Source organism: Chlorocebus sabaeus, unplaced genomic scaffold (genome assembly GCF_047675955.1).
Source record: "Chlorocebus sabaeus isolate Y175 unplaced genomic scaffold, mChlSab1.0.hap1 unalloc_scaffold_236, whole genome shotgun sequence".
Lineage (NCBI taxonomy): Eukaryota > Metazoa > Chordata > Mammalia > Primates > Cercopithecidae > Chlorocebus > Chlorocebus sabaeus.
In genome coordinates, this window is record NW_027327522.1 from 351255 (window position 1) to 365572 (window position 14318).

The window sequence follows — 14318 nt, forward strand, 5'->3', positions numbered from 1 at the left end:
CTGGCTCTGGGATGAGGGCTGGGGGCCAGAAGGGGAGGGGCATGTGAGGATGGCTGGGGTCAGCCCAGATAAGGCTTTCAATACTGGGTAGCAGCGTCTACACAGGCGGAAATCCCTGCATCTCACTTCCCGCAGGGCTGACCAGTGGCCAGAGGTAGGACTGGCCAGGCTCGGCCCAACCAAGTCTGGGAGCAGAGGACACTGAGGGATCCCCGTCGCCACCCTCACTGGCCTGTGGCTCTCCTGACACCACAAGAGAGCTCCAGGAGCTGACCTTGGGTCCTAATGGGGGACACCTTCCTGGCTGCAGGCTGGCAGGGTGGTGTGGTGGTCAGTGTACTGGGCTCTTCGTTTCCGCCCCTACCTGCTGTGTGACGGTGGGCCAGACACCTAACCTCTCTGTGCCTCTATTTCTTCAATGGAGCCCCCACATTTGGGCACAGTGGCCTGAAGGTTAAAGGCAAGAGCAGCACGAGACCTGCAGTAAAAGCTCTGAGCAGGGAGAACAGGGAGCTGCCCAGGGAGTTCCACCACCATCTCCCCTCTGGCCGCCGAGGAAACCGAGGTTCATGGTGACCTGGCCCAGGTCTGTTGGACTCAGGGTCCTTCTCATCCCCAAGATCAGAGGGCTGCCACCAGGGAAGGAGCTGGCCCCTAGACCCAGCCCAGGAAGCACACAGGGAAGGATGCCCTGGGGACTTCGGTATGTTATTGCAAAAAAAAAATTTATTGCTATATGAACCCTGCTTTCATTCCTCCATTTCCCAGAAAATGAGCCACGGGAGACACCAGGAGAGGCAGGAGACCATCCTCCTTGCACAATACCCACTCCCTTGGATGCTGTCCTCAGCGAGGGTGGCTGGGGTCAACCAAGGGGCCCACCCGCAGGGTGGCAGAGGAGGTAGGTTGACCCTGTGGACGTTGAGCTCGGTGGCAAAGGTCCTGGCCCTCTGGTAGAAGAAGAGCGACTTCTCGCTGTCCAGGAGGAAGTTGTGGGAGATGGTGGCCAGCCGCGTGTAGATCTTCAGCTGTGCCTTCTTGTTGCCCAGGTCCACGGCGGCTGCCAGTGCCAGCTGGTAGTACCTGGCTGCATCAAACGGGTTCTGAAGGGGACAGGCCATGCTCAGCAAAAGGGGGACTCGGAGCCCATCTTCCCAGAGGCCATTCCTGTCTCCAGGTCATTCCACATGTCCAGCCAATGCTGGCTCACCCCATGAACCCCGAAGCCTGTGACACTGCTGTGGTCTCAGTTGCAGGAGGTGGGGACGACCCTGATACCCCTGGAAGACTTCCTGACTGTCCCTACGCCCCACTCACCCCAAGCCTCCTGCCCCAGTGCCACCCTCTCTGCAGGCAGTGGCTGCTTTCCCCATGGGCTGAGGTCAGGGCAGATCCTGCCTGCTCTGAGAGTTCCATGCAGGACCCGTGGCTCCAAGCCACAGCAGGGGCACAGTGTTGAGTGACCCAGGCTCCCCTCTGGCCCCTGTCCATGCTGACCATTTCCAGGCCCTCCACGGGCCAGGCCAGGTAGAAAACCATCTCTAAGGTGTCCTCTTTGGCAATGTTCCCTGAAATATTGACAGAATGTGACTCCCCAGATATCCACTCCCATTGTCAATGCATCTTTGGCTCAAACTCACCATCGCTGGGATGGGATGCCATCTCCCAGACCTCCTCCTTGACCCTCCCATCCCCCACCCGGCTTCTCCCCAGGCTCCTCCACATGGGGGTCACCTAAGGGACCTCTCTGAGACCCATGCCTGGCCTGTCCCTCTTTACCATCTCAAGATGGCTCCCAATGACAAAGTCCAAGATGCAGCAGTCCATTCCCTCACTGTCCCACCCCACACACGGAGCAGGGGCGTGAGAAGGCCCCAAGTCACCGCCACTGCTCATCCAATGCACCCGGCCCAGCCGAACACTGGACTCTGTGCTGGGTGCGTGGCTGAGCCTAATGTCCTTGCTCCCAGTCTGAGGGCCTCGGGATTGAACACTGACCACACAGGGTGGCCCGGGCTGTGGCAGAGGGAAGCCCAGGAGGTCCCAGACTCAGCCAGGGGTGAAAGGCAAAGGCTTCCTGAAGGGGTGGGGACTTCCCAACTAAACAGGAAGGAGCCAGCCAAAGCATATGTCTCTACATGTGCCTGTGCGTACGTGTCCCTGTGTGTGTGCGCGCACCTGTGTGTGCCTGTGCGCATTTTCATCTGCCTGTAGTGTGTACAGCAGCTACTGAGTGGCAGGCTGAGCCAGGACACACCTAATCCACCCTATTCCAGGGCTCACTCTCATGTGTAGACTAAAGGGGACACCATTTTAGAGGCAGTTGGCAAAGATGCCCATTTACCCCTGCTTCTCTGCCAACCTTCCAGGTCCCATCCAGCCCGGCTTTTTCTCCCACTCCTCTGGGCCCTGGGTCCAGAGCCTCCTATACAAGGAGGAGGGTGTAGCCTTGGAAAGACAGCCGCCCTTGGGGAATTCCAAGGGGGCCTCCCTGTGGGAAGCTGGCCTGCGCTGACAGCATAGTCACGATGAGGCCCAGAGGGCTGTGCATGGGAAGGAGGTGAAGGAGGCCACTGTCCCCCGACCCCAACCATGGACTTTGGCCTCTCAGGTACTACTTGGCGCTTTCCTTTCTCCTGGACAGGCGGAGTGGGCGGCAGGCTTGACCAAGAGAGAGAAAGGCCTCTTCTGGGAGGCCCGTCCCCCTGGGTCCCAGGCAAGCCCCTGAGCAGTGAGCAGCGTCCCCCTAGGCCTGACACCTGGCACCTCCATGTCTGGCTGGGACTTGGGAGGCCACAGGGACCACATCTGACCACCAGGTGTCACCAGCACTGGGCTGAGGCATATCGGGCCGCTGTAGGCCTGCAGTGGGGGATACAGGGCAGGGTCTTAGGGCTGCCCCGCTCCTCAAGTTGTTCTAAGGCCTCCAAGATCTCGGCCCCTGGACTGGAGTGCCCGGGCCCCTCAGCCCATAACGAGTACTGACGCGGTGCCGGTGTGATGCTAAGGAAGGGCGGTGCCTGCTGGGCAGAGGGGTAGAGACACCCCAGGTCTGAGTCTGCCAGTCCCAGCTCTCCAGCCCTGCAAGGCTGGGGCAGACAGAGCACAGCACGTCCCCTCCAGACACACCCGACCCAGCAAGGCCTCAGCCTGGCTGGCTGGGGCCCCGCCCCACTGCACCTGCCCTGAGCTGGGGTTTCCCTGTTTGTGAACCCAATGGTAAGATACTGGTCCCACCCCACCCTTCCTGGGTGATGTGAAGATTCAAGGTGTCTCGGGACTCCAGGAAGGAGTTGCTCCGTGCAGACTGGCACCCTGCGCAGGCTTCCTAGAGGAGGTGCCAGGATTTGGGTTGGATCTTGCAACGTGGATTCAATGTGAGGATGATGCTGTCCTCCGAAATGTCCTTCTCCCGACCCTATTTTCTTTGTTAAATGCACCTTGACACTTGACTGTCAAGACTCAGCTTTGATGTCACCTCCTCCAGGAGGGCCTCCCTGACTACAATCCTCCTTCTTAACCCAGAGGCCACCATTGCCCACTCATGTGTCAGCCTCCCCGGCTGAGACTGAGTTCCTGAGGGTGGGGCCTGGCCATCTTGGGAGCTGAATTGTATCTGCTAACCTTGCTGGCTCCTCCAGCCGGGCATAGAGCTCCAGGGCGGCCACTGGGCCATTTCTAAGGAAGGCTGGAACCCAGGCCTCGGGTCTGGGTGGAGATCCCACTCCAAGGGGACTGGGAACACCCCGAGCCCTGCCCCTCCCTCCCACCTTCAGGTCATAGAAGATGATGTCACGGAGCATCAGGTACACCTTCACGTAGTAGAGGGTCTCCTCGTCGAACCCCAGTGGCAAGTTGCAGAGCTACAGGGTCTTGAGGTAGAAGTGCTCCGCCAGCTTGTCATGGCCCAGCCGGTGGCAGGCCACGCGCTCATTCAGCCGGTCCCCTGGGGTGCAGGCCAAAGGGGCAGGTGTGAGGACGTGGCTCCCTGGGGCAGGCAGGGCACAGGCCCCTCAGGAGCAGGTATACAGACCCCAGGCAGCACTCGTGGCTTGCCTCCAGGCACCTGTGGTCACCTGGGCAGCTCTGGCCATTCCCTTCTGGGTTCCCAGACTCACTTTCCCGTCTGGAAAGCAGAATTAATAAGGCCTGCCCCTGTCTACTGTGAGGCTTTGGCAAAGTCGGACCTGGATGGCCCAGCTCTGTGTCTACACATAGCCACCTGCCTTTGCTCACTGGTTTTAACCAGGGGAGCCCATGCAGTTCAGGTGCTCCTGGGTACCCCAGCTCCAGGCAACCCACAGATGTGACATCTGACTCCTCCTGGGTGTGTCACGATCAGATCCCCCTACCTTGGGAAGTCAGCTGCACACCTACTGTGTACTGGTCCACAGGACACAAGGCACTGGCACATGTGGCCTGCCTAGGGTTCCCTGTCTCTGGAGGGGGACAGACGACCCTGGCACAGCACCAGGGGATGCCCGGCCTTAAGGGGCAGACTGCTGGAAGGGGAACTGGGATTTTATCAGCCAGAGAGCCGTGTGGTTGATGACGGTGGGAAAGGCACAAGACAAAGGGAATGTGCCACTCAGCCTGGCACATACAGGGACCAACGAGATGCCTGGCATGTCTGGAAGGCAGAGGGCACACTGGGCGGCCCTTGTGGTCAGCAGCGGGAACAGGCAGAGGAAGCAGAAATCAGGCAGGCAGGGAGCTCTGCACTGCGTGAGAGACCTCGGGCTGTGCCCCACAGCCGGACGGGGAAGCCAGTTGGGCAGATCTGCCTGCCTGGACAGGAGACCAGGAAAATGCAGCAGCTGTTTCAGCTCCTGGCCTGCAGACCCAGAGGCTGGGCTCTGGCAAAGTGTGGGTCCTGGCAGGGTGGGGGCTCAGGGGACGTACCCAGAGTGATGCTGAGTGCTAGGACCATGTGGGCAACCTCCAAGCTCTCCTGTGGCTTCTCCATTGTGACCAGGAGTGCCACCAGCTTGCTGCACAGCTGTAGCTGCGGCTCCACCCTGCGGTTGTCCGTAGTCACTGCCAGGGGCAGGGCCTGGTCCTACCACACAGGCAGGTGGGGTCAGGTTTCCCACAGCACCCACCTTGCGCAGCGTCCTCGTCAGAGCTCAAACATGTGCTTGGAGCTTCCCACACCCCAGCTACTCCTGCACCTCGACACAGCTCTGTGCTGTGGGATAACACATAGTTCAGACACCCAAGTTGGGGGCTGAAGAGTCACCTGAGGCCCATCCAGCTACTCCCGACAGCCTCAAACCAGCCTCTCCCACCTGAGCACTGGGGGTCTGACTGGGGGGAGCCAACCTCCTCTCTGCTCTAGAAACACCACACTGATCTGTGCCCAGGGCTGAGCCACACTGTGAGCTCAGAGGAAAGGAGAAGTCGTCCCACTTCGGGGTACATGCAGACCTGGGCCTCCCACTGATATGCTGTGTGTCCTTTGACATGTCCCTGTGCCTCTCTGAGCCTCAGTTTCCTCATCTGGAAGATGGGGACAGGACTTCCCACTCATGGGTGCTTGAGGTCATCAGGTACAAGGGTAGAGCAATTGTCACGTCCAGGCTCCGAGCGTTTTTCCCGGGCAGCGGCATGGTCATATGCCTCAGACCACCAGGTGCCCCACTGAGGCCCACCCACATCAGCCCACAGGCCAGCTCACTCGGTAGAAGGGCATGCCTTCCTCCTGCTCCCAGGGCCCATTGAAGAAGATGTCTCCAACTGCCTCCAACAGCTCCAGCCCCAGGTTGGGGTCGCCTGTGTGCACGTCCACATTCTGTGCCACCTGAAAGGAGACAGAAGTTCGCTCCAGACCCACACCTAGCAACGTGGCTACGCGCACCTTTGCCAGCCTCTTTTCTCCCACACACTACAGGTACACCTGAGCATTTTTCAGACCCTGTGCATGGAGGCTGCCCCCACCACTGGCATGAGGACAATGAACTGATGCACCTGAGTGCCAGGAGGTGACTGAGCAGCTGCAGCCCAGGAGCCCGACACCTGTGAATCCTACCACCAGGGGTAGCCCTAGCCCACTCCCCCTGCACTCAAACCAGTCTCCGTGGCCCCTAGATTGCTGGGAGCCCAGTCCCTGTCTCCTTTCTGCGTTGTCACATCCCTGCCACATCAGCAGTGTTTCAGTGTTTGTGGGTGGGCCTGGTCCCCTCTTGGCCATGAGCTCTTGATCCCTCTCCTCAGCTCAAGGAGGTATACAGCAGGTGCTCAATAATGAAAGCTTCACCAGGCTCCTGGGCTTCACAATTTGTACCAGATCACACAGTGTTTCGGAAATCCTCTGAAAACAGCCACTATGATAGATTCATTTTGTAAGGAGATGTGCCACGTGTCGCTTGGAGCAAGTTCTTCTGTGTGTTAACTGAGTGGTCACATTATTTGAGGATGTGCTGTATACCAGCAAGTGCTGTGCACTGTGAGGGGCCGCGCCTCTGCCCTCAGGGAGAAGATGCTGGCCACCGGAGGAGGATGTGAGGGAACCAGTTGGAGGGAGGGAAAAGGCACACAACAGGTGCTCAGCAGTGGCTTAGGAATGAGTGGATGGATGGATGAATGGATGAGGAGATGAAGACACATGGATGGATGGAAGGGTGTGTGGATAGATGAATGCTTGGATGGATGGATGGATGAATGGATGGATGGGTGGGTGGGTGGAATGATGTGTGTATGTATGGGTGGGTAGATAATGTATGGATGGGTGGAGGGTAGATGATGTATGTACATGTGGATGGATAGATGGTGGACAGACGAATGTATGGATAAACAAATGGACAGATAGATGAATGGAGGGATGCATTAATAGGTAGATTGGTGGGTGGGTGGATGGACGAACGGTGAATGGATGGATGGGTGAGAGGACGGATGAATGGAAAGATCAATTGGTAGGTGGATGGATGATGGATGGATGAACAGGTGAATGGATGGATGATGGAAGGATGAACGGACGAACAGATGGACGGATGGTGGCTGAATCAATGGATGATAAAGGGATGGATGGATGAACAGGTGAATGGATGGATGGATGGAAGGATGAGCAAGCGAGTGGATGCATGATGGATGGATGGATGATGGATGGATAGAAGAATGAACAGGTAAATAGGTGATGGAAGGATGAACGGATGGGTGGATGGACAGGTGAATGGATGGATAGACGGGTGAATAGATGGATGATAAAAGGATGGATGAATGATGGATGGATGAAAGGACAGACGGATGGATGATGGATGGATGGATGGAAGGATGAACAGGTAAATAGATGATGGAAGGGTGAATGGATGGGTGGATGGACAGAGAGTGAACAGCACAGGAGTCCTCCTGCATCCCTTGCCACTCACCTGGATGTACAGGTCCACCAGCTCGCTCTGCCGCAGGAGGTAATAGATCTTCCCTGCTTGCAGCCAGGCATGTGCCTCCTCTCTCCTCTGGAGGTCAATGAAAATCCCCAGACTTCGTTTGGTGTAGTCCAGAGAGGATTTGTAGGCCCTGGAATCACTGGAATCAGACACAGGTGTCAGAACAAGGGCTCTCATCCTCCTGGAACCAGTCTGCCTCCTCCCGTGGGTCTGGTGACAGATGAATCTGGCATGTGGGGACTGGGAACGGCCCTCTTGTGTGTGCAGTGTTCTGCCCTTCCCAGGCTGCTGGGATGGCCAGAGTGAACACACACGGCATGGAAAAGATGAAGGACATCCTTCTGAGGGAATCAAGCATCATGCTGCCCTGTGGCAGGAGGAGTGTGCTAGTCCATCTCCCCTGCCTCCCAGTCATGGCCTGTGTCTTCTCCAGACGCACCAGGAGCCGTTAGTGTTCAGAGGCTATCTAGGTCGATGGTTCTCAAGGTGTGCAGGCATCACAGTCACCCGGAGGCCTGTCCTTATAGCTTGCTGGCCCTGCCCCCAGAGCTTCTGGCTCCACAGGCCTGGGGCAGGCCCTAGAACTCCCACTTGCCACAAACTCCTAGGTGACATGGATGCTGCTCTACTGGTCCAGGGACTACACTTTGAGAAGCATGGCTCTAGCACACTGTCCCATTTTCCTTCTGTGAACTTGAGGCCAAGACTACAGTCAGTCTCCCAGGTCCCTATGGAATCTGGCTCCTTCTCTGCTCTCTCAGTAAGTCCAACACTCAAGGGGCTGGGACTGCAGCAATGTCACTGGGCCCTATGGGTGGGGTGGCCAGGGCCATGGTTACCCCACCAGGTCAGGATGCTTGGGGGAAGCTGACTAGGCCAAATATGGGATGTGAGACCTTGAAACCCTGCCCCAGGGAAGCAGGTGACACAACTGGCTCTGTCTTCTGTGGGAGAGAAGCCACAGGTGGCTGCTGTGGTCACATTTAAGGGGACAGACGAAGCCCAGGAGTGAAGATTCGGGGCAGGCACAGGTAAGATGACAAAAGCCACCATAGTAGGAAGAACAGCCCAGGGTGCACCTACTGCCTCTGCTGGGGTTGAGGTGACCTTTGCCCCAACAAGGGAGGCTCAAGCTGGGACTCATGGGCCAGCAGCAGCCCTGGGATGACCCCAGGCCGGCCAGCTCAAAGCATCTGATGCCAAAGCACCAAATGATCAAAAGGAGAGGGGCTGCTGGGCCCTGGGCCAGCTTCCCTGTGCCCTTCTCCCTGCCCGCCCCCACCTCCACCACTGCAAAGCCAGCCCTTACCGCTCCGTGCCCAGGGACAGGTAGAGCTGACTGATGGTCTCCAGGAGCTGCCCCTCCAGCACCTTGTCGGCCACCTTGCGGGCCAGGGAGAGCTGGAGATCGTGGTAGATGACATACTGGGCCTCGCTGGGCATGACGGCGCTGTAGAAGTAGCACAGCCACTGGACGGCCCGCAGCTGGTCTGGGCAGAAGACAAAATGGAAGACGTTAGTCTCCCAGCATCGAAGCGAGGCTGGCTGGGCTCGGAGGCCCCTGCTTGCCTCCTTCACACCTCTGTGAGCCTGGGCCCCATAGGCGGGGCGCCTGAGCGCAGACAGGCCATGCACCTGTGCCAGGGCAGACGCCAAGCACACTGTGACATGGGCACATCTTGGTGTAGATGCTCATGGTACAGGCCGGCCTTCTTTACAACTCCCAGGGCCGAGGTTGTGGATGGACACAGAGTGAACAGCAGGGGCTTGGCACCTGCACCAGGCCATCTATTTCTGCTTCACAAAGACCCTCTGGCCAGGATCAGGGCTGCCTTCAGCCTGAGCTGATGAGGCCAGGGGCACAAGTGGCCCCTGTCACAGATGGAACCCTGAGAGAGCAAAGCCAAGCATCACGTCTGCCACACATGGCATCATGTTGGGGGAATGGGATTCAAAGCTGGCCCCTGGCGTTCCCACACATGCTTCTCTCATGCAACCAGGCTCCCTAGCCACAGGCTCACTGGCCTCTCCCAAAGCCTGATTTTCTAGTGTCAGAAACATTCCGGAGATTAACATAGGAAACCAGGTACGCCGAATGGACATCTGTCACACACGCCACCCAACAACAGCCGAATACACAGTCCTCTCGAGCACCCATGGGACATTCCCCATGACAGACCATGTGCCAGGCCACAAAACGAGCCTCAGTGAATGGAGAAGGACTGAGACCAAAGCAGAGGTGTTCTTCAGCTGTACTGGCACAAAACTGGAAATCGACAGTGAAGGAAATGTGGGAAATTCAAAAAATATGTGAAAACTACACACTCCTAAACAACCAGTGAGTCAAAGAGACCAGCAGGGAAACCAAAAACTAATTTGAGAAGAATGCAAACAAACGCACAGCCCCGGCCAGTGCGGTGGCTCACGCCTCTCATCCCAGCACTGTGGGAGGCCGAGGCAGGAGCATCGCTTGAGTCCCGGAGTTTGAGATCAGCCTGGGAAACATGGTGAAATCCCGTCTCTATATTTAAAAAAAATACAAAAATTAGCCGGGTGGAGTGGTGCACATCTGTAATTCCAGCTACTCGGGAGGCTGAGGCATAAGAATGGCTCTAACCTGAGTAGAAGTTGCAGTGGGCCAAGATTGCACCACTGCACCCCAGCCTGGGCAATAGAGCAAAACTCTGTCTTTAAAAATAAAAATAGCACAACGTATCAAAAATTCCAAGATGCAGCTAAGGCAGTGCTGAAAGGGAAATTTATAACTGTAAATGTCTACATTCAAAGAAAGAAGAAAAATCTCAAATCAAAAACCTAACCTTCCACCTTGAGAAACTAGAAAAAGAACTAAACCCAAAGTGAATAAAAGGAAGAAAATAATAAACGTGAGAGTGGAAATGGAAAGTAAAAATACAGAGAATGGAAAAACAAAAGAGATAACAGAACCGAAGGTGGGTTTTTTGAAAATAACACAATTGACAAATTGTTCACTAGACTGACCGAGGAAAGAAAGACGGGACACAAATGACTAAAATCAGAGACTGAGCACCATGGCTGACGCCTGTCATCCCAGCACTTTGTGAGGCTGAGGTGGAAGGATCGTGAGGCCAGCATTCAAGACCAGCCCGGGGGAACATGATGAGACCCCATCTCTAATAAAAATGAAGAAATAAAAAATTACAAACCCAAGTTTCTAAAATCAGAAATGAAAGAGGAAACATTATTGCCGACCTGACAGAAATAAAAGGATTCCACGAAAACACTACGAACAATTGTACACCAACAAACCAGACCATCTAGACACAACAGCCAAATTCTTAGAAGGACACAAACTACCGAAAGTGACTCAAAAATGACCCCAAGGAAGCATGTGGGGTATCAGCCCCGCCCTTGGTCTCCTCGATCGTTCAGCGCAGGGTGGGGAGACAGGGAAGCATGATCCCCGTTCCCTGGCCTGCATTTCCAAGTCTGAATCCCCCAGCACCCCGGGGAGGGCCTCGTAGGAGGAGGTACCACAGGCTATTGTGCCAAGAGCCACTGGAGGCTGCAGTGGGGGCTGGGGCACTGGGTTCCTGGAGGGTCTCCTTCCAGTAAGAGAATGTCCCTGGGGAAGAAGCCTGGGTCTGAACCCCCCAACCTTCCTTGGGCAGATGTGTGGGACCGGGGCCCCTTCACACGGTCCTTTCCAAAATCTTATCCCTCCTAGGGCCAGGAGTGGGTGCCAGGCCTGTGCTGGAAATGGGCAGCTTTGGTCACAGCCCCTGGGGCTCTGGTCCAGGTCACAGGAGGCACCTCTGAGTGGTCTCACTATGCCATGACAAAGCGCTGCAAGACAGAGGGTCCCACAACAGTATCCCTTGTCTCAGCCATTTCCCTGGACTCAACTTCCTCATCTATTCTCTGTGGCCTAGATTTCGGACAGCCCTGCCCACCTACTGTCCGTTCACTGCTCAGTCTGCAGTGACTGTTCGATAGCACTCCATGGCTCCCCAGTGCTCTTGCGGAAAAGGCCAAGCCACAGCCTGAGGCCCCAGGCCCTGCTTAGCTCTCCAGAAGAGCTTCTCACCATCCAGCACCCAACCCACTCCCTCCCAACTCTGCACCTCCCTGCATAAGCCCTGTTCACTCATCCCCGCTCACACCCCACTCAACCCCGCTACCACTCCCGCTCACTCACCCCCATTCACACCCCACTCACCCCGCTCACTCTCCCGCTCACTCACCCCATCACACCCCACTCATCCCCGCTCCCACCCCACTCATCCCCGCTACCACTCCCGCTCACTCACCCCCACTCACACCCCACTCAACCCGCTCACTCACCCCATCACACCCCACTCATCCCCGCTCACACCCCCCCACTCATCCCCACTCACTCCATCACACCTCCACTCACTCACCACCACTCACCCCCACTCTCTCACCCCTAGGCCTTCACACAGGCTACACCACCAGCCTCTCCTCCACCAACTATTACTTGACTAAATGCTCTCAACCCTCTGGTTCTAGACTAAAGAGGCTTCCCTAACCCAGGGCCAAGTGCTGCCCCGCCATCACGCCATTCACCCTTTTGTGGCTTCTGTGGCCTGAAGCTCACATTCCCACGCTCAGTCTCTGCCACCCGAGGACCCCACAAGCCCCATTTGTGGGTGGGGCCTGGCACACTGCACAACGAGCTGCTTTTGCATGAACTGCTCTGCGGCTTTGGGCAATCACCCGCCCCCGTGTCCTCTGTGAAGTGGGATGACAGGTGCGCAGGCTGCCAACATACCAAGCAGATAACACGGGCACAAGAACTGGTGTTCAGGGCCTGGCTCATGGTGGGGCCCGAAGTCCCAGCGCAGCCGAGCCTGCCTTGATCCCAGGGTTATGTCTAGGAATTCCCAGCATGCAGGACTTTCAGTGCCCAAGGCAGGATGGTCCCTGGGCAAACCAGGAAGAGCTGGCTGCCTCAGTGGGCCACAGAGGGCCTGGCCCTGCATGGGAACCGCCTGTCTCCAGGGCGCTTGCCAACATCTGCTGCTGGACATGGCTCAGCACTTTCGATGGTGCAAAAACCACCACTTGTTTCTGAATCATAAACCCCAGGTGAGCCCTGACCCGAGTGGCCCCAGAAGGCTCACAGGAGGAACTAGGGCACTCACTCTCCACATGGCCTATTTCTACGGTGACCAGAAGGGCCCACTCATAGTAGCCCTTGCCCTGCTGGGCTGGGCCCTGGCGGGTGCAGAGGTGGCCCAGCTGCAGGAGTACGTGGGTGAAGTCTCGGCCACACTCCCTGCAGGGCAGCCTCGAGAACAGCTGCATGGCCCCCAGGAGGTAGTGCTGGGCCAGCCTGCTGGCACTTGCATGCAGGCACAGGGTCCCGAAATTGGCCAGCACCACTGCCTGGTTCCTCCAATGGCCCAGGTCCCAAGCCGCTCATAAGGCGCAGTAGTAGCCCTCAGCTGCCTGCCTCGTCCGGCCTGTCCTCTTCACAGCCACGGCCAGCATGTTGGCCATTACACCCTCTGGTCCTCTCTGGCCACCACTGCATCCTGGACAGACTGCAGGATGTTCAGGGTCACCAGGCTCTGTCCATGAAGCACGTGAAGCCAGGCCAGGGCCACCAGGCAGTCCACGATGGCACGGACTCTGGTCATGAAGAGGCCAGCTTTCTTGGCCGCCCCTCGGGCATGTGCCAGGCACTCAGTCAGCTCCTCCTCGTCGCTAAAGCTGCAGAACATGCTGCTCAGCCATGGCAGTGCCACGTCGTACAGGCCACAGAAGCTGGCCTTGTACCCGGGGGCGTTCAGGAACAGCAGCAGTGAGCTCAGGGCCTCTGGGTCCTCCCAGTCGTCCTCAGCTTCCAAGAAGAAGGAGGGGTCCTCGGGGTCCTGCAAGCTCACGTTGCTGGATGCCGCACAGAGACCCCAGGACGCTGGCTCCAGGGGGCAGCCTGGGCAGGTCTTGCATTGTTCCAGAACATTCTTCACCTTCGACAGGGTCTCCTGTGGATCCAGGCCCAGACAAGATGGAGGTATTTCTGCAAGTCACAAAAACACCTAGACATATTAGAGTCCGGCAGTGAGTCCTTGGTCCACTGGGGGCAGGGTCCCCCCATCCCTGCCCTCTGTGTCCCCGGCGCAGCTTGCCATGAGCCCTTTAGAATTATGTGCAACGCAAACTCGGGGCCTGGAGCACGTACGAACTCCGGCACTACGGGGACAGAGAGAACACGCAGGCCCGTGGCCCGACTCTCCTACAAAATCACCCTCCTGTCCTGTTTTGTCGCCCACCTGACAGCAAGGTTTTAGGAGACTGTGTCAGAACAGTGACCCCTCAGAGATGCCTTTCCCTTTAGAAAGAATCAAAGCCTTCTAACTGGACCCATGAATATGCAGCACCACAACTACAAATGTAACTTCTGTCAGCATATTGGGCCCCCCGGTGGGGTACAGGAATCCATGAAATCCTCAACAGCCAATCAGAGCTATGGATCAGCTCAAAAGCTGCTATGCAAAATTGGTAAAGCCACCGACGGCACAGGACAGGGGTGTTGTACCCATGTGCCCAGCTCCGTGCAGGGAAACGGACCATCCCTGCAGGAAGGATGGGAAAGCTTCCAGGCCCCTGTGGCCACCTTCACCGTGGATGGTCTGAAAACCTGAAGCCCACGGTTCCTAAAGGGTTAACAAAGGCCAGACTGCTCCAGCAGCCCACTGGTGTCTGCTGGCTTTGGTGGATTCCTAGCCAAAGCCCCCTCCCAGAGGTGAGCAAACAAGCGCATTTCCTGTTGGAAAACCTGGGATGAAAGGAGGCATTACTGGGAAGGGAAAAACCTAGATTTAAACCGACCCTCTGTTTCAAGCTCACATGCAAAAAATATGTTCAATACAAACTGCCTCCTTATTCATCTGTAAAGCCTTAGAATTAAATAAATAAATAAATATGATT

General features: G+C 56.8%; 1 protein-coding gene across 3 annotated transcripts; it reads right to left on the minus strand.

Annotated features, from left to right (window-relative positions):
• Positions 1-704: 704 nt before the first annotated feature.
• LOC140711155 (SH3 domain and tetratricopeptide repeat-containing protein 1-like) lies at positions 705-13824 on the minus strand. Of its 3 annotated transcripts, none has more exons than XM_073014063.1 (5): positions 12527-13824; positions 8692-8872; positions 7365-7521; positions 5678-5800; positions 705-1103 (listed from the first exon to the last, which is right to left on the minus strand). In XM_073014063.1, the coding sequence occupies exons 1-5, from the start codon at positions 12687-12689 to the stop codon at positions 750-752; spliced, it is 978 nt and encodes a 325-aa protein (XP_072870164.1). In that variant the 5' UTR covers positions 12690-13824; the 3' UTR covers positions 705-749. The 3 variants fall into 3 exon arrangements, with proteins under 3 accessions (XP_072870164.1, XP_072870161.1, XP_072870163.1); XM_073014060.1 differs by having other exon boundaries at positions 12154-12639; XM_073014062.1 differs by having other exon boundaries at positions 11949-12639.
• Between the last annotated feature and the right edge of the window lie 494 nt (positions 13825-14318).